A 20,609-nucleotide genomic window follows, 5' to 3' on the forward strand; every position below is an offset into this window, starting at 1 on the left:
GCACAAAGACAAACTCAGACACAACATTATTTTGTTATTAATGGTGGTCAGGGACAGGTGTAGGATTACAGTGCATTTATCTCACTGCTGAACGTGAATTGCTTCCATATATTTGGCTGTAACAGACTGCACCTCAGGCAGCATCACACCCATAACAATTGCAGACTCATCATTTCCTGTGGGATATGACACCATTCAGTTTGATTTGTGCTTGAATACCACTGTCCTGCAAGAAAATCTGGCAGCCATCACTGAGAAGGTAGTGGACACCAGTTTCCAGACTATCATTCTAAACAAGCTAAACCAGGTCAGTAGCACTGCACACTGGACTTATAAATGCTGTATACAAAGGAGATTAAGAACATGAAGTATTTAAATATGATGTTTGTGTTTGTGTGTTTGTGTGTGTGTGTGTGTGTGTGTGTGTGTTGTAGATCTACCCATCAGGCCTTAATGACAGTGTGCTACAGCTACTAGGCCCAACATCTCGTGTGGCAACTACTGATGATATTAACAAGTGGAACATTGTTATAATCGACACGCTGTCCTCTTTGATGAAGTCTAATAATGGAAACTGGGCACCAGGGATGGTAATAATAGTGTGATAATTTCTGTGTGTGTGTAAGGGACTGAGAGTGAAAGAAGGACATAGAGAAACACATTAAATACATAATACTGCTCATATATGGATGTTTTTGATAAAATTATAATTTGCATGTGTTTGTAAAATAATGAAGTAATTACACAATGTTGTATGTTGTAGAGTAAAGCAGTGATTATGAGGTATTTGAGCATGGCTAATCACACTCTGGGAACTGCTGAAATAAATGCAATTGGTGCCAGCATATGTTCTTTGGATGTCAGTTTACTGGAAAATATCACTGCTGAGAGCCTAAAGTAAGTTCACCTGTATATGTACAGCCATTGACAAATGTAGATATACAATATACACAGATTCTTATTTAAAAATCTGCCTTCAGTTTGGAGACCAAGTTGTACACCAGGTAAAACTCTGGGAAATGTGGGTAAGAAGAAGGAGGATGTTTTACAAAGATTTCTTATTCTGTTATTGTTAGTTTTGTCTGTATGTGCTGAAAAGCACAAAAACACTTACACACTAACCACGAAAAGACAAACAAGCTATGCATAGATAAAGTTGCTGTGATTACCCACATGTGAGAATCATTAAACATTACCTACAGGTTTAGCCCATCTATTCTCCTTTGATAAACTTTACCACACACATGCTGCCACATAATTGTAAACTCTGGGAAGTGCATATTATTATTTTCATTAATAATATGTTTCCTTAATAGGCAAATTATTTTAAGTGCATGTTCAGGAATTTTTAAAAATATTCTTAAAAGCAAAGATGAAAAATAAAATGAGATTATTGCCAGATCACTACCTCTGTTTCTTTGTAGCCAGACACAGAAGTGAATTTTTTATTTTTTGCATTCTAAAGTTCTTTTTTACTGTGTAGGAAAGCAAACACTCTGGATTTGTCCTCATGCTCCATTCAACAAAAATCTGCTCTGTACATCATCAGTAACTCCTCATTCAGCAGACAACCCAACACTTACCAGCTCATGAGACCTTACATGGGTAACAAGCCTCCACACACGAAGCCAAACACCATGAATAAATTTGGAGGAAAAGGGTTTTATAATAATCATTAAAAACATGTAATGTAATAAACTGAAGTATTGTGAATGAAAATCCTTACTGATGCTCATTACAGAACAATAAAGGCAAGCTGTTACACAAACTTTCCAAATCTAATATTGGAGAGTGTTTGTGTTTACAGGAGGTGCTCCTGTACAAGACCTGCAATCTCTTTCGTCCAAGAATGTCAGCATGGACATTACCACCTTCATGAATCTAAACCCGGCTGTTATTATGGTATGAAATACCAATAAATCTAATGCAGGGGAGTCAAACTTAATTGCTGAGGTTGCTAAAACTCAAAGCACACTAGGTTGTGGGCAGAACAGGATGAACATTTATTGAACACACTAAAAATAATTTTTATAGTTTATATGTTTTTAGACATAAATATGAATAAAAAAGACAGGAATATTATTCCAGAATAAATCAACTTAACCTTTAAATAACATAAAATATTTTGCTCTCCATAAAAATATCTCCTGTCAAAATTATACAAGTAAGAAATATGAACATGCTGCAAAAAACCCTGAAAAAATATATATATATTGTGCTTTTAAGTAAAAGTTAAAAAGTCAAAACAATCAGATTTTTTTACTCTTATGCCATTAAAAAAATATAAACTTAAACTTTAATTAACTTAAAATATTTTGCTCTCCTTAAAAAGATCTTCTGTCAAACACAAGACATTGCACACCTTCATCATGCAGCTCTTCAGAAACTCTTCCTCAGTAAATAACCGGCTGATGAGAGTCTGATTTCTCCTCTGTTTCACACCAGCTTCACTTTGTGATTTTGCTCTGGTGAAAAACGTCTGCTGAAATGTCAGATTCTTATTTAACTCTTCTACTTTCTGTATCTTCTAATCTGCATTCAGGTTCCTCAGCTTCTCTTGATGTTTTGTCTCATAGTTCCTTCTTAGATTCAATTCCTTAATTACAGCCACATTCGCTCCATAAATAAGACACATGGGTTTACCGGCAATGTCAGTAAACATATACTTGGCCTCACATCGGTTTTGAAAGGCTCTGTTTTTAGAATCAACTTTCTCTTCGCCACTGTGAGGCGCTAGCTTCACAATAACTTTACAATAGGGTTGTATACATGAACAGCTTGACTTGATTGACGCTGGAATGTTCCCAGGTAGCCTTGTGGTATTTTGTGTTTTTAGGGCTTCATATTTCATATGAATATCATATATGCCTTAAATATCAATTTGCTTTGTTTATTTTCATATCTTAGGCCATAAATGTGAGCACAGTGCAAGGTCTACTCGGAGTGAACGTGGCTGATCTGAAGCTGTTTGAAAACTCCTCTGTGGTTCGGTCTTGGGTGGCTCAGCAGTACCAGTATGAATTGAACACCCTGAATATTAACCTTTTTGGAGGCAAAATACCTTCTGAGTCATCTCAATCCACAATCACTACTGTCACCAACAGTCAGACAAACCAAACAACATCTGCCAATATCACAGCTCAGGGTAAGAATGTTTACCTGACGCACACAGTAAGCTTTTTCCAAATTTGCTGCATTGGATCCATAATAATGTATTTTCATTATTCTTTCTGTTTGCCAGCAATCTCAAAACAATATTAATTTTCAGTTGATTCTCCTGAAAACCTGGAAAGTTTGATGCAACAGACAAATAAGTATTTAGAATATAGATGGCAGTGGCCTGAAGCAACACTATAATACATGATGCATGCTCTTTACTAGAACATAAAAAAATAATACAGTAAACAAAACATCTCTAGGTTATGTATGTAACCCTAGCTCCCTGAGGGAACGAGACACTGCGTTGTCTACACTATGAATCACATGTAAAATCTGGCCAATGGGCAAGTCATCGGCGGGTGACGTTGCTTAAACCAGGAAGCTACAAAACGGCTGAGCAATGGTAGCGACATTAGCTTCTGAGGAAAGAGAAGGTAAGCGTAAGGATGCAGGGAGTATGGCTCGAGATGCAGCGTCTTGTTCCCTCAGGGAACTAGGGTTAAATATGTAACCTAGAGACGTTCCCTTTCAGGAACTCGAGCTGCATCAAAACACTTTTGGAACGAGCATACCATTATACTGTAGTGAACAGTCCCTGCCTGGTGTGTCTGGGCACCACCAGCATGCAGGGCAGAGGAGCCAGGAGTGGCTCTGATGTCAAAGAAGTAAATCCTGACAAAGGGGCGGGCCAGCGGTACATATGTCTAGCAGAGGCACACCCGCGGACCAGGCCGTAGAGGCCGCCATACTCCGGGTTAAATGAGCCTTGACTCCGAAAGGATTGGGAAGACCAGAAGACTCATAACCAGAGGAAATAGCATCCACTTTCCATCTGCTAATACCAACCAGTTGTCGATATAGTTCAGAATACAGATGGCTTGAATTCGTAGCGGGACTTGAATCCTCGGACTTGATCTCTGACTTGCCGTCTTGAGGGTAAGCATCCTGAACCAGAGCCTAATGAGTCTCATCTAGGATTGGCCTCAAGCCGTCGTCCTTCTTCGGAACAACGAAGTACTGACTTGCCGTATTACCCTGACTCTCTGACTGAGGGAGGAACCAATTAGATGGCCCCTTTCCTCAGGAGTGTGCGTACTTCTTGCTCCAGGACCAGAGTCTGCTTGGGTCCCAGCCGACACAACCCATCAAACTGGGAAGGAGAGGACCCGAATTGCTTGTATCGTATGCAGGACCGACAGAGACACATCTGGCAGCTCTTCCCAAGCTGCCAGGAAATCCCTCAGAGGAACCAGCCTCTCAAGGCTGGCCTCTGAGCCTTGCAAAGTAGCTGGAGCAGTGCCCTGCAGCTGTTGGAACCTTCTGAGAGGTTGCAGGTCTAGTCCATCGGCAGCGATCTCTGGAGATACCCACTGGAGGTAGGGTGCGCCCCAAAGCACATCCTGTGGCAGGGCTAACAGCATGAGCCATCCGCAGCAATCTCTCAGGCGAAGATGGGGGGAAGCACCCACCAGAGGAAGGCTGCGCTCTAAGGCACATCCCATGGCGGAGCTAACAGCCTGGCCTCCTGGTGGTGACGAGGAGGTACGGGCACCGCACAGGGTGTAGACCGTCCCCCTTGATGCAGGGTGCTCTGGTTGTCAGGGCCGCTTCATTACCGCCCGTTTGTTTGAGGAGAGGACCACCCTCAGGTTGGCTGACTCCTTCTATTTGGGCCTAGAGTGTCTGTTTCTGGGCTTCACAATGCCTGGCCATGCAGGGTTGGGGCCGTGCCCGTCGAGCAGCCCCATGAGAGCGGCTGGGAAGTAGCACTGAAACCCTGCCGTGGTCACCTAAGCCTGTTGGTGATCGCCCTTACGTACAGGGTCGCCCAAAAAGGCTAGGAGGAGCCACCGGGGCATTCAGAAGGAAAGCCCTGTCCCTGTCAGGATCTCCGCTTACAGGGTGAGCCACAGAAGCCTTTCTGTGGCCACTAGAGCTAACAAGGACTGACCTAAGACCCGCGCCGTACCTTACTGGAACATTTCGCGATAAATCACCTGGGGAGAGCTTTCCATTGCTAGCATTTCTTCAACCCTGGGCATCTTCCCAGAGCCGCATTCCCCTAACTCTACTATAGTTGCATATAAGGAATGCGGGGGAAGGTACGGGCTGCATATGGGGTCTCCCAGGACCTGGACCCCTCAGTGTGTAGGTCGAGAAATACGGTAGGCTCCGGGGTGAAAGCTGTGCTGGGGTATGCAGAAAACGCTCATTCAGCTTGCTGGGAACAGGATGCTTCCGCTTCTCATCAGGCCAAGCTATCTCGAGCTTAGAAACAGCCCGTGTCACTACCTTTGGGAGCTCCCCAAACAGCACAGGATGTGAGGAGTCCCTGGGTTTGCTAGCATCCAAGAAATCTCCCTCCTCAAAGGAAGAAATCCGGAGCACCGCGTTACACGCGCCAGAAGAAGAAACTTGCGAGCCCCGTGACCTCCTGCGCCGCTTTGCCTCGGCGTGAGTGGGACCTGAGCTGCGAGGGAGAGTGCATAGCCGCACGGCTAAAAAGGCTAACAGTTGACTAAGCATTTTCCTAAGCAAGCAAACAACACATCGGCTGTGTGTATCCCTCCTGAATAAAACGCGGCAAGAAGGAATACACGGTCAGAATACACAGTCAGATGGCGCCGGTGAGGTCGGCTGCCGTCACGACTGCTCCGGCTACGGTTTTTCGGTTTTTGTTTATTTTATACTTTTATTTAACTAGTTTTATTTCCATCTACACAAGATGGACACCATTAGATATGACAGAGACACTCTTATATCTATTGGTGTACAATGCACTCACCTTTCGCTACTTTTAAACCCGGACCCATGCTGGCCGAGAGAGATCCTGAGGGTGAACAAAGGACGCGACCCGTACCGGCGTCCGCGAGGAAACGAGCGGCGTCAGGAACAGGCTGAGGGCACGCGCACACCGCGCCCCTTACCTAGTATCCTGTTAGCCAACGTCCAGTCACTGGAGAACAAGCTCGACGACCTCAGGGCAAGGGTCAAGTTCCAGAGAGACATTCGACTGCAACCTTCTGCTTCACCGAGACATGGCTGAACCCAGCGGTACCGGACCACGCCATCCAGCCGGCCGAGTTCTTCTCGGTTTACCGCATATACAGAACACTGGAGTCGGGGAAGTCAAGAGGAGGTGGAGTGTGTCTGATAGTGAACAAACACTGGTGCGACAGCGAGCATTGTTCCTCTTTCACGCTCCTGCACACCAAACCTGGAACTACTGACCATCAAATGTCGGCCCTTCTATCTACCTCGGGAATTCAGCTCGGTCATAGTCAGTGCCGTTTATATTCCACCTCAAGCGGACACGGACACTGCAGTATGGGACTTACATGAGTCATTAACGCAACAACAAACACAGCATTGGGACGCTGCGCTCATTGTGGTCGGAGATTTCAACAGTGCCAACCTCAAGCGCGCACTCCCGAACTTTTATCAGCACATCACCTGCCCCACCAGGGCGAAAGTACACTGGACCACTGCTACACAACATTTAAGAACAGCTACAAGGCACAATCACGTCCACCGTTTGGGAAATCGGATCATGCTGCCATCTTCCTCATGCCTGTTTACAAACAAAGGCTGAAACAGGAAGCTCGGTTCAGAGGGAGGTCGCGCTGGACTGACCAATCGGTGGCCGCTCTGCAGGACGCTTTGGATGACGCAGACTGGGACATGTTTCGCGCAGCTCTGATGACGCCAACATGTTTACGGAAGCGGTTGTGGGATTCATCGGGAAACTAACGGATGATACGGTGCAAAAAACCACTATCAGAACGTTTCCCAACCAGAAGCCGTGGGTGGATAAAACCATCCGCGACGCTCTGAGATCCCGCTCCGCTGCCTACAACACGGGGCTCGCCACTGGGGACATGGATGAATACAAGGCTGCGTCTTACAGTGTTCGCAGAGCGGTGAAGGATGCAAACGGCGCCACGGGAGGAAACTGGAGTCACAGTTCCAACAAGGTGGCTCCAGGAGCCTGTGGCAGGGACTAAGGACAATAACGGACTATAAAACACCATCTTCCAGAATGGTGAATGCGGACGCTTCTCTGGCAGACGAGGACCAGATGGAATCACAGGTCGGGTTCTGAAAGCCTGCGCTGACCAGCTAGCACCGGTGTTCACTGAGATATTCAACCTCTCTCTGGAACAGTCTGTTGTCCCCTCATGTTTTAAACAGTCCACTATTGTCCCTGTCCCGAAGAAACCCCAGCCCGCCTGCCTAAATGACTATCGCCCTGTAGCTCTGACCTCAGTAGTGATGAAGTGCTTTGAGAGACTGGTCAGAGACTTCATCACTGCCTCACTACCAGACACACTGGACCCACTACAGTTTGCGTACCGTCAGAACCGTTCGACTGAGGACGCAATTGCACATCTTCTCCACACTACTATCAGCCACCTGGACCAAAGAAACGGGAATTACACAAAGATGTTGTTCGTGGACTACAGTTCAGCGTTCAACACCATAATTCCCTCCACACTCACCTCTAAGTTGGAGGTCCTGGGACTCAGCCTGCCGCTGTGTCAATGGATCTCAAACTTCCTGACGGACAGACCACAAGCTGTACGGGTGGGAAAACACACCTCATCCACCCTCACCCTCAGCACTGGAGCTCCCCAGGGTTGTGTTCTGAGCCCCCTGCTGTACTCACTGTACACATATGACTGTGTGGCCACTTCCAACTCCACAACCATCATCAAGTTTGCTGACGACACCGTTGTGGTGGGCCTGATCTCCAACAACAACGAGACGGCCTACCTACAGGAGGTTAAAAACCTGGAGAGATGGTGCCAGGAGAACAACCTTCTCCTGAACGTCAGCAAGACTAAGGAGTTGATCGTGGACTTCAGCACGAAGCAGGAGCGGTCATACCAACCGCTAAACATCTGCGGGACTCCAGTGGAAAGAGTGGACAGTTTCCGGTACCTGGGTGTTCACATCACACAGGACCTGTCTTGGTCCTGTCACATCAACACCCTGGTGAAGAAGGCCCGGCAGCGTTTGTACCATCTGAGACGCTTAAGGGACTTTAAACTACCCTCTCAGGTGCTTAAGACTTTTTACACTTGCACCATTGAGAGCGTTCTGACGGGTAGCATCACTTCCTGGTTCGGGAACAGCACCATGCAGGACAGATGAGCCTCCAGAGGGTGGTGCGTTCAGCTGAACGTACCATCCACACCGAGCTCCCTGACCTGCAGGACATCTACAGCACGCGGTGCAGGACCAGAGCCAGGTAAATTGTGAAGGACCTCAGCCATCCCAACAATGGACTCTTTTCTCTGTTGCGTTCGGGAAACGCTTCCGCTCCTGAAGGCGAACACAGAGAGAATGAGGAGGAGCTTCTTCCGCAGGCCATTCGGTGTTTAAACCAGGAAACACCCAGGATCTAAAACTGGCCCACTCTCTCCATCATCACCCTTTTTTTCCCCTGCACAATCACACTTTTCGTGCTACGGCACATTATACACTGGACTTGCACAGCACAGTGCACTTTACTTTTCATATTTTCATTTTCTTTTTCATATTTATTTCATATTTCTTATATTCTTTTTTTATACCACACCATTCCGCACAAGGACACTTTACACCACACCTTACTGTACACTGACACTCATGGACAATCAAAAACATGCCTAACTTGTTTACTGTTTACTGTTGTTTACTGGTTAACTGCACACTGCCATAAACATTTTCTGTGTATGTGTATATATAGGTATATATGTATATGTATGTATATATACATATATATTTAGATATCTTTATATCTTTATTTATCTGCCTTCTTTTTCTTACTATATTTTTCTTAAATTTTGTTATTATATTTATAGTTGTGTTCAAAATTATTCAACCCCCAATGCTGTAAATGGTTTTAGGGAATTTAGTGTACATTTGTAATTGTATTCAGAATGAAATCCTACAAGGACTTCTTAAAGAACCATATGCAACTAAAATGACATCAATTAGTTTTGTAATACAGTAGTAAATGTTTCTTTTGTGAATTCTTCATTGACATAATTATTCAACCCCTTAAAGACTACCACTCTGAAGAACAGAGGTTCAATGAAGTGTTTTCAATCAGGTATTGAAAACACCTGTGGATATCAGGGAGCAGCAATAAAGCCTAATAAGCACCAATTAGGCAGCTTTAAAATGACTGTGATACTCAGCTCCTTCTAGACATTTACTGGTGTGGTTACAAACATGGTGAGGTCAAGAGAATGGTCCAGGAAGACAAGAGAACAGGTGATTACTCTTCACAGGAAGGGCAATGGCTATAAGAAGATTGCAAAGATGTTAAACATACCAAGAGACACCATAGGAAGCATCATTCGCAAATTCAAGGCAAAGGGCACTGTTGAAACGCTACCTGGTCGTGGCAGAAAGAAGATGCTGACTTTGACTGCTGTGTGCTACCTGAAGCGTAGAGTGGAGAAAAGTCCCCGTGTGACTGCTGAGGAACTGAGAAAAGATTTGTCAGATGTGGGTACTGAAGTTTCTGCTCAGACAATACGGCGCACCCTGCGTAATGAAGGCCTCCATGCCAGAACTCCCAGGCGCACCCCCTTGCTGTCCCCAAAGAATAAGAAGAGTCGACTGCAGTATGCCAAAAGTCATGTGGACAAACCACAGAAGTTTTGGGATAGTGTTCTGTGGACTGATGAAACAAAATTAGAACTGTTTGGGCCCATGGATCAACGCTATGTTTGGAGGAGGAAGAACAAGGCCTATGAAGAAAAGAACACCTTGCCTACTGTGAAGCATGGTGGGGGGTCAATCGTGCTTTGGGGCTGTTTTGCTTCTGCAGGTACTGGGAAGCTTCAGCGTGTGCAAGGTACCATGAATTCTCTTCAGTACCAGGAGATATTGGATGACAATGTGATGCAGTCCGTCACAAACCTGAGGCTTGGAAGACGTTGGACCTTTCAACAGGACAATGATCCCAAGCATACCTCCAAGTCCACTAGAGCATGGTTGCAGATTAAAGGCTGGAACATTTTGAAGTGGCCATCGCAGTCACCAGACTTAAATCCGATTGAGAACCTCTGGTGGGACTTAAAGAAAGCAGTTGCAGTGCGCAAGCCTAAGAATGTGACTGAACTGGAGGCTTTTGCCCATGATGAATGGGCGAAGATACCCGTAGATCGCTGCAAGACACTTGTGTCAAGCTATGCTTCACGTTTAAAAGCTGTTATAACTGTAAAAGGATGTTGTACTAAGTACTAAGATTGAATGTCACTTGGGGGTTGAATAAAACTGATAATGATGTGAGCTCAGAAAAGACATTTGTGGTTATTTCATTATAAATGTTATGTTATATTTGTCTGACCTACACGTGCCTCTTTGATTTAATTGTAAGCAGGATGACTGAATGATCATAATCAATGTCAAACCGACCAAAACAATCAATTTCAGTGTGGGTTGAATAATTTTGAACACAATTGTATATTTTTATTCCCCTTTTTACCCTATTTTATTCCCTCATGCCGGACCGTCGTTAAAAGCATTTCACTGCATGTCGTACCCTGTATGTATGTGTATGTGACAAATAAAATTTGATTTTTATTTTTTTTAATTTTTTTTGAGAATTCTGCTTGCATTTAAAGCTCATAACTGCACAGATTCACATACAAAGCGCTTACCTGAACAACAGAAGATAATGTCGCTACCATCGCTCAGCCGGTTTTGTAGCTTCCTGGTTTACGCAACGTCGACCGCCAATGATGTCACGACTTGCCTATTGGCGACATATTACACGTGATTCAGAGCGTGGACATTGCGGGGCGTTCTCAAAGCATTTTGACGCAGCTCGTGTCCCTGAAAGGGATCTATACATTCAACAAAGAATGGGTTGTTTAGTTTACAGCCACTGCAGAATCTGATGGAGTTGAGGATAAAAATGCTTTTTAATAATTTTAGTTACTTTTAAAGAGTTTTAGGCTGTGTCCCAAGAAATCAGTGTTAAAATATTTATTGATGGAGACTTAAAGCACTTTTTTGCAATTTGCTCTGGATAAGAGCATCTGCCTATGCTATAAATCTAATGTAAATTGAATATTTGTGAAGAAGCTAGACTGGGAAATCTGGGCTAAAATTCTCATCCTGTTGCTTTTATACTCCACACCAAGAAAAAGTTAAATGATTGAATGAATGGATTGAAGTACTGAAAGTGTAATAAAAAGAAGTGTATGTTACCCAAACTGATTTTTTTTACTGCACTGCTCTAATTCTCTCTCTCTCTCTCTCTCTCTCTCGTTCTCTCTCTCTCTTTCTGTGTTTCAGCATCACATGCACCTACGTTTCATGCTGGAGCATGGTGGTTCCTGATCCTGTGTGCAGGAATCCTAACGTTCCACATGACTTAACATTTACTTCATTAATTACTAATAATAATTATTATAATCACATCTAATCGCTGTTATTCAACATATACAACTTTTTGCAATACTTCTAGTGGAATATATTAATGTATTATCTCACATTTTAATTCATTAATTGATTTTATCATAAACATTATTGTAATATATTTTCTGTAGATGTTTGTAGACCCGATTAAGTCTATAAATCTAATAAAGGTGTGGGGTATAACTAATCATTGTCATGTCATTAACGTTCCCATTTTTTAATAATTAATTACATTAATTTAATTTTAATATAAATTTTATTTTCTAAAAATAAAAATATTGTTCCAGTATTCTGTCATTTTTAGGTTTAATAAGGTTTGTTCTTTATATGAAACCTTTGTCCCATTACACATCTAATATTTCCTGTTTACAATTTTTCTTTTCACCTTTATTACTTTTGTTCCATGTTTTCTCCACAATTAATTCCTCCAGTGGTCTTGTTTAGTCCCATATTTTGGCTGCATTTTTGTAATCTTTAAGATAATTATTGCTATTTTGGGTCTCTTGTGCATCACAGGTAAGCATTTAAATCTTACTAAAATGTTTATTTTCATTTGATGTATTTAACCTCAAAATGATTCCAGGAGAATTATATAATTTATTAACTTTTTAACATTTTATTAAAATTCCTAGGTGTCACATAATAATGAGGAGAGTAATCCTTGTTCCTTATAAATTGTACATTTGTCTCTAATGAGCATGCCAGTGGTGACTGTGGCAAGAAATATCTCCCTGAGATGAACACAGAAAAGTGTTGATGTATACCTTCCTCTTACCCTGAAAGATGGTGGGCCCAGTTGAGCAAGCCTTGAGAGAAACTAGACTCAAAAGGGAACCCACCTTTATCTGGGTGGCACCTAGTGCACCATTTATTATAGTTTTATCATTGTTAAAGATTACTATTCCGTAAACTGTTCACTAATGGCTGTTAATATGCAGAACTGTTTCTAGTTTAATTACGCCTTTTATGTACCCAATAGCTCTAAACTTGACTATAACATTCAAATGGGCAAAACAATTCTCGAAATTGAGTACATAAAGGGCGTAATTAAACTAGAAAGGATTTCAAATGAGAAACCTAATCCTATGATTAGTTCAAGTAAGAGGTTAAAACATTGAAAATAAATAAGTTTAAAATCCAGCTAAAATCCAAATTAGTAAGGAAAAAATAATAAATAGATAAAAAAAAGGAGTATCACTATTAACATAAATACAAAAGAGAAATGAATATATCAAATGAAATCAATTAAATCAATTTTTGTCACATACACATACATACAGTGTACGGCATGCAGTGAAATGCTTTTAACGACGGTCCGGCATGAGGGAATAGGATGGGGAAAAAAATGTGATGTGCAAGTCCAGAGCTAAAGTGACAGTCCAGAGATTAAAGTGTTGTAGTGTTCTTCACCAGGGTGTTGGTGTGACAGGACCGAGACAGGTCCTGTGTAATGTGAACACCTAAGTACTGGAAACTGTCCACTCTCTCCACTGGGGTCCCGTTGATGTTTAGCGGTTGGTAGGACCGCTCCTGCTTCGTGCTGAAGTCCACTATCAGGTCAAGTCAAGTCAAGTTTATAGAAGAGCGCTTTTCACAACAGACATTGTCTCAAAGCAGCTTTATAGAAATCAACAGTCAAGGTGAATGGTGTGCATTTATCCCTGATGAGCAAGCCGTGGTGACTGTGGCAAGGAAAAACTCCCTTAGATGTTATGAGGAAGAAACCTTGAGAGGAACCAGACTCAAAAGGGGAACCCATCCTCATTTGGGTGACATCAAGAGTTTGATCATACATTTTTCAACAATAAAGAACACTGGAGAGTAGGAATGCCTACTATCAACTATCAACTCCTTAGTCTTGCTGATGTTCAGGAGAAGGTTGTTCTCCTGTCACCATCTCTCCAGGTTTTCAACCTCCTGTTGGTAGTCCATCTTGTCATTGTTGGAGATCAACAACAACAGTGTTGTCAGCAAACTTGATGATGGTTGTGGAGTTAGAAGTGGCCACACAGTCATATGTGTACAGTGAGTACAGGGGCTCAGAACACAACCCTAGGAAACTTCAGTGCTAAGGGTGAGGGTGGATGAAGTGTGTTTTCCCACCTGTACGGCTTGTGGTCTGTCTGTCAGGAAGTTAGAGGTCCATTAAAACAGTGGCAGGCTGAGTCCCAGGACCTCCAATTTAGAGGTGAGTGGAGGAATTATGGTATTAATAATTTTAGTTACTTTTAAAGAGTTTTAGGCTGTGTCCCAAGAAATCAGTGTTAAAATATTTATTGATGGAGACTTAAAGCACTTTTTGCAATTTGCTCTGGATAAGAGCATCTGCCTATGCTATAAATCTAATGTAAATTGAATATTTGTGAAGAAGCTAGACTGGGAAATCTGGGCTAAAATTCTCATCCTGTTGCTTTTATACTCCACACCAAGAAAAGTTAAATGATTGAATGAATGGATTGAAGTACTGAAAGTGTAATAAAAGAAGTGTATGTTACCCAAACTGATTTTTTACTGCACTGCTCTAATTCTCTCTCTCTCTCTCTCTCTCTCTCTCTCTCTCTCTCTTTCTGTGTTTCAGCATCACATGCACCTACGTTTCATGCTGGAGCATGGTGGTTCCTGATCCTGTGTGCAGGAATCCTAACGTTCCACATGACTTAACATTTACTTCATTAATTACTAATAATAATTATTATAATCACATCTAATCGCTGTTATTCAACATATACAACTTTTTGCAATACTTCTAGTGGAATATATTAATGTATTATCTCACATTTTAATTCATTAATTGATTTTATCATAAACATTATTGTAATATATTTTCTGTAGATGTTTGTAGACCCGATTAAGTCTATAAATCTAATAAAGGTGTGGGGTATAACTAATCATTGTCATGTCATTAACATTCCCATTTTTTAATAATTAATTACATTAATTTAATTTTAATATAAATTTTATTTTCTAAAAATAAAAATATTGTTCCAGTATTCTGTCATTTTTAGGTTTAATAAGGTTTGTTCTTTATATGAAACCTTTGTCCCATTACACATCTAATATTTCCTGTTTACAATTTTTCTTTTCACCTTTATTACTTTTGTTCCATGTTTTCTCCACAATTAATTCCTCCAGTGGTCTTGTTTAGTCCCATATTTTGGCTGCATTTTTGTAATCTTTAAGATAATTATTGCTATTTTGGGTCTCTTGTGCATCACAGGTAAGCATTTAAATCTTACTAAAATGTTTATTTTCATTTGATGTATTTAACCTCAAAATGATTCCAGGAGAATTATATAATTTATTAACTTTTTAACATTTTATTAAAATTCCTAGGTGTCACATAATAATGAGGAGAGTAATCCTTGTTCCTTATAAATTGTACATTTGTCTCTAATGAGCATGCCAGTGGTGACTGTGGCAAGAAATATCTTGGTGGTCATCAGGGACAAACTTACTTACAAAGAACATATTTACATTCAATCACCACATTATCTGTGTAAAGCTGCTTTGAGACAATGTTCATTGTTAAAATAAAAATGAATTGAATTGAATTGAATTAATACTTGTGCTTGTTAATATTATGATCAGCAGCTATGCTTAGGGTGACCCCTACACACTGACCATATGTAACCCTATTTCCCTGAGGGAACGAGATGCTGCATCGCAATGCTTTGGGAATGCTTTCGCATTGTCCATGCTCTGAATCACGTATTTAATCCGTCCAATGGAAGGCACAGGGTCACTGTAGGGGGGGTGACATCACAACCAGGAAGCTATATAAAGCACATGGAGCCGGCAGTGTTTCAAGAGGATGCAGCGACTCATTCCCTCAGGGAACTAGGGTTACATACGTTAACCTAGAGACATTCCAACACCACCAGACTAACAGTCCCTGACTAGTGTGTGTCAGAAAGTTAGGGTTATAGGATCCAAGGCAGATGCAAAAGGAGCAGGGGAGAAAGGCTGTGCAGAGCTGAATCAGGAAGCCGATTCAGGGAGTCGATTCAGGAGTCGATTCCGGGAGTCGATTCCGGGAGCCGATTCCGGGAGCCGATTCAGAGAGCCGATTCAGAGAGCCGATGTGCGCGAAGGGGTGAGGATTCCGAGCCGGAAACCAGAGCGCGTTCAGCGAGCCGGAAACCGGAACACGCCCAGCGCGAGCAGAGCAGAGCCGAGCCGGAAACCGAACACGCCCAGCGCGAGCAGAGCAGAGCAGAGCAGAGCCGAGCCGAGCCGAGCCGGAAACCAGAGCGCGTTCAGCGTGAGCAGAGCAGAGCAGAGCAGAGCCGAGCCGGAAACCAGAGCGCGTTCAGCGCGAGCCGAAACCGAAGGACAGAATGTTCAGGTCAGAGACAACGAAACAAACAAAAGAACAAACAAACAAAACAGAATACGCTGGAGAGTGCTCAGGGCAAGCCTAAAGACAATCTGGCACTGACTGGAGGATTCAGGCGTCCTTATAAGTGCCAGAAAATCATACACCAAATCCGTGCAGCTGGTTGGGAGTGGGCGTTTCCTCTGTGGTTGAGGCGGTAATACCTGAAGTGCTCAAGCGGGCTGACAGTACCCCCGCCCAGGGCGGCCCCGACGCCCAACAGGCTGCCCCGGGTGGGCCCGATGAAAGCCAGCAATCAGGTCAGGGTCCAGGATAAAGCGGGAGGGGACCCAGGAGCGCTCCTCAGGACCATAGCCCTCCCAATCCACAAGGTACTGAAGGCCCCGCCACGACGACGGGAGCGGAGCAGGCGGCGCACGGTGTAGGCAGGACCCCCAGCAATGACCCGGGCGGGCGGAGGGGGCCTGGCGGAGGGCACCAGGGAGCAGGCCTGAACGGGTCGAACCCTAGACACATGAAACGTAGGGTGGACCCGAGCGCCTGGGAGCCTGAGCCGGAGGGCCACGGGATTAATAACCTTGGAAATGGGGAAGGGGCCGATAAAGCGGGGCGAGCTTCCGACAGGTGGCCTTAAGGGAAGGTCCCAGTAGAGAGCCACACACGTTGCCCGGCACGGTGGCGGGGGCTAGGCACCGCCACGGTTGGCCCCTGGCAAAGCCTTATGCCATTCTTGAGCAGGGCTGCTCGGGCCGTCCTCCAGCCTCGACGGCAGCGACGAAAGAAAAGGGCGGCAGAAGGAACGGCGGACCGGGGTTCCTGGTTGGAGAAAACCGCGGCAGAAAACCGTGGACCACCTGGAAGGGCGCAAGTCCTGTGGCAGCAGTGGGAAGAGTGTTATGGGCATACTCAATCCATAAAAGTTTGTCCGACCAGGAGGAGGGTTCCCGACTGCAAAGGAGACGGAGACCGGTCTCAAGATCCTGGTTGAGCCTCTCGGTCTGTCCGTTCGTCTGGGGGTGAAACCCAGATGAGAGGCTGGTCGAGATGCCCAGGAGGCGGCAGAACTCCCTCCAAAACTGCGCCGAGAATTGGGGTCCGCGGTCCGAGACGATATCTCTGGGGAAACCATGGAGGCGGAATATGTGCTGGAGGGCCAGCTTGGCGGTTTCCTTGGCAGACGGCAGCTTGGGCAGAGCGATGAAGTGGCCCATCTTAGAAAATCGATCAATGACCGTCATGACAACCGTGTTGCCACTGGAAATGGGCAGCCCGGTAGCGAAGTCCATGGCGATGTGCGACCACGGGCGTTTCGGGATAGGAAGGGGCGAAGAAGACCATGGGGCGGCCACGAGGTTCTTGTGTTGGGCACAGTCGGGGCAGGCGCGACAAAGTCCCGGGTGTCCTTTACTACAGAAGGCCACCAGAAGCGTGCCTTGACCAGAGACAAGGTGCGAGGCTGACCGGGGTGACAGAAGAACAGGGAGTTGTGACACCACTGAAGAACTCCAGGCGGAGACCCTCGGGACGAACAGGAGACCAGTAGGGCAACCCTCAGGGACAGGGCCCCTGTCTTGGGCATTCTTGACCCGCTCCTCCAAAGCGAGACTAAGGGTGTGGACCGACACAGACTTGGCAAGGATGGTCTCTGGGCATGGCTCCTCCTCCTCCAGGGCATGAACCCTAGAGGCGCATCAGGCTTGACATTCCGGCTCCCAGGCCGGTACGAAGAGAGAACCGAAGCGGCCAAAGAAAAGGCCCCATCTAGCCTGTCGGGGGTTGAGTCGTTTAGCCGATTGGAGGTACTCAAGGTTGCGATGATCCGTCCAGACCAGAAAGGGGACCTCCGCACCCTCCAACCAATGGCGCCATTCCTCCAAGGCCAGTTTGACAGCCAGGAGCTCCCTCTCACCCACCGGGTAGTTACGTTCAGAGGAGCTAAGGCGCCTGGAAAAAAGCGCAAGGATGCAGGCGGTTATCCTCAGGGCAGACCTGGGAGAGCACTGCCCCACCCCACACCGGAGGCGCCAACTTCAACCACGAACTGCCGAGCCGGGTCAGGAAAGATGAGGATGGGCGCCTCCGTGAATCGCCGCTAAGCTCCAGAAAAGCCTCCTCAGCCTCAGGGCCCCAGAAGAACGAGCGGAGGGAAGACGTCAGGAGGTGGAGGGGCGCCGCCACCGAACTATAGCCCTTTAGGAAGCGGCGATAAAAATTGGCGAAGCCAAGAACCTTTGTAAATGGCGGCGGAGGTGGGGTCGGCCAGTCCCGGATAGCCTGGACCCTGGCAGGGTCCATCCGGATATTACCGGAAAGCAGGTATCCCAGGAACGAGGTTTGTGAGGTGTGGAACTCACATTTCTCAGGTTTAACATAAAGCCCGTTCTTGAGAAGTCTCTCCAAGACCTGACGCACCTGCCGGATGTGTTCGTCCATGGAACGGGAGAAGATCAGGATATCATCCAGGTAGACAAACACAAACGTATTAAGCATGTCACGGAGGACCTCGTTGACCAGAGCCTGAAAGACGGCCGGAGCGTTGGTTAGGCCGAACGGCATGACGAGGTACTCGTAATGACCAGCTGGGGTATTGAAGGCGGTCTTCCATTCATCCCCTCCTGATACGCACCAGGTGGTATGCGTTGCGTAGATCCAGCTTAGTGAAGATCGTGGCACCATGCAGGAGTTCGAACGCCGAGGCCATAAGCGGCAAGGGGTAACGGTTCCGGATAGTGATCGCATTAAGACCCGGTAGTCAATACATGGGCGTAGGGACTTATCCTTCTTTTCGACAAAGAAGAAACCCGCACCAGCCGGGGAGGAGGATGGTCGGATGATCCCTGCTGCCAGAGACTCCTGGATATACTGGTTCATGCTAGTCCTCTCCGGGGCCGATAACTGATACAGGCGCCCCCTAGGGGGACTGGCTCCGGGATGCAGGTCGATGGCACAGTCGAAGTGCCGGTGGGGAGGCAGGGAGGTAGCCAAGGCCTTACTGAACACGCGCGCAAGGCCATGATAGACCTCAGGAACCGACGCCATATCGGAGTGCTCGGGAGTGACAGCCGGCAGTGGCTTGGGTGGAGGAAGAGCAAGACAGTGGCCGAAGCAATGCACACCCCAATCAAGAATACGCCCTGTCATCCAATCAACACGTGGGTTGTGTTTCCGAAGCCAAGGGAACCCGAGCATAATGGGGGCTTGGGGAGAGGAGATGACCAGGAAGGAAAGCCACTCGATGTTGTTCCCCCACTGACATGAGCAGAGGCCTAGTGCGGTGCGTGGCCCGGCCCAAAAGGCTGCCGTCCAGGGCTCTGATCAGCAGAGCTTCAGGCAGGGGCTCCATGGGAACCAGCAGCTGCTGGGCAAGCTTGAGGTCGATGAACTCGGCATCAGCCCGGAGTCGACGAAGGCAGCCAACTCCGTGCCATCGGGGCCAACCTGGAGGTGGACCAAGATAGTGGGTTTGGAGGGAGCGGGGGAAGCGCGGCTCGTGGGTGCTCCCTCCATTACCGACGAGCCTTGCCTTTTACTGGGCAGGATGCGGCCATGTGCCCTTTACCTCCGCAGTAGAGGCAAAGACCTAGAGACCGGCGTTTTCCTTCTCAGCGGGGTCAGGTGGTGGCGTCCTATCTCCATGGCCTGTGGCGGAGAGAAAGAACGGGTGCCAGAACCCGAAACACGAGGAGGGGAACCGCTCGCAGTTAAAGGACTGTGAGGACCTAGGCTCTGAGTTGGGTAACCACGCTCCCGACGGCGTTCCCTTATGCACCGATCGATGCGTGTAGCCAGGGAGATCAGCGAATCCAGATCCCGGGTGGATCACGGCGGCAAGTTCGTCCTTAACAGCAGAGGAGAGGCCCTGGAGGAAAGTGTCATAAAGCGCGATGCGATCCCATCCGCTGTCAGTGGCCTGGGTCCGGAACTCAGCCGCGTACTCCGCAACAGAGCGTTGCCCCTGTGTGGCCGAGACCAGGGAGCGGGCGGCATCTTGGCGTGGCGTAGACGTGCCGAAGACCTTCCGGAGTTCCGCAGAAAAGCCGGCGAACGATCCGCAGTTGGGTGATCGGCTTTCCCACTCCGCAGTGGCCCACCTTAGGGCTCGGCCTGACAGGAGGGAAATGACGAGGCCACCTTGGGCGCTCTGTACCGAATTGAGAGGGTTGCATGCTAAAAATCAGGTCGCACTGCATAATAAATGAACGGCAGGAGTCAGGGTCGCCCGAAAACCGGGCTGGCTGCGCGAGCTGAGGCTCACGCATGGCTGAAGGGGCGATAGGAGGAGCAGGGGCCTGCCGGGCCGGAGCAGCAGATGATGATGGCGGCAAAGCACCTGTGGTGAGCCGGTCGCCAAAACGTGTGCGCAAAAATCCCATGATTTCCTGCACGCCAGTAGAGAGGTTCTGGATTTGTTGCTCCTGCGCCGCTTGTTGGCGAGCCAAGGCCGTTAAAGCGGCGCTAGAGGCAAGTACATCCACGGGATCCATGTTGGCCAGATTGTTCTGTCAGAAAGTTCCAAGGCAGATGCAAAAGGAGCAGGGGAGAAAGGCTGTGCAGAGCTGAATCAGGAAGCCGATTCAGGGAGTCGATTCCGGGAGCCGATTCCGGGAGCCGATTCAGAGAGCCGATTCAGAGAGCCGATGTGCGCGAAGGGGTGAGGATTCCGAGCCGGAAACCAGAGCGCGTTCAGCGCGAG

At 46.4% G+C, this 20,609-nt stretch overlaps 1 protein-coding gene across 1 annotated transcript in view; it reads left to right on the forward strand.

Moving 5' to 3' along the window:
• LOC124382935 overlaps window positions 1-11,750 on the forward strand; it is a 61,335-nt gene extending 49,585 nt beyond the window's left edge. The window contains exons 45-51 of the mRNA XM_046845289.1: window positions 126-307; window positions 435-590; window positions 764-897; window positions 1,484-1,605; window positions 1,808-1,902; window positions 2,908-3,145; window positions 11,458-11,750. Coding sequence (XP_046701245.1) covers window positions 126-307; window positions 435-590; window positions 764-897; window positions 1,484-1,605; window positions 1,808-1,902; window positions 2,908-3,145; window positions 11,458-11,540 — 1,010 coding nt within the window. The 3' untranslated portion in view covers window positions 11,541-11,750. The remainder of the gene's footprint in view (window positions 1-125; window positions 308-434; window positions 591-763; window positions 898-1,483; window positions 1,606-1,807; window positions 1,903-2,907; window positions 3,146-11,457) is intronic.
• Window positions 11,751-20,609: the final 8,859 nt, after the last annotated feature.

The sequence above is a fragment of the Silurus meridionalis genome, chromosome 1, assembly GCF_014805685.1.
Source record: "Silurus meridionalis isolate SWU-2019-XX chromosome 1, ASM1480568v1, whole genome shotgun sequence".
Taxonomy (NCBI): Eukaryota; Metazoa; Chordata; class Actinopteri; order Siluriformes; family Siluridae; genus Silurus; species Silurus meridionalis.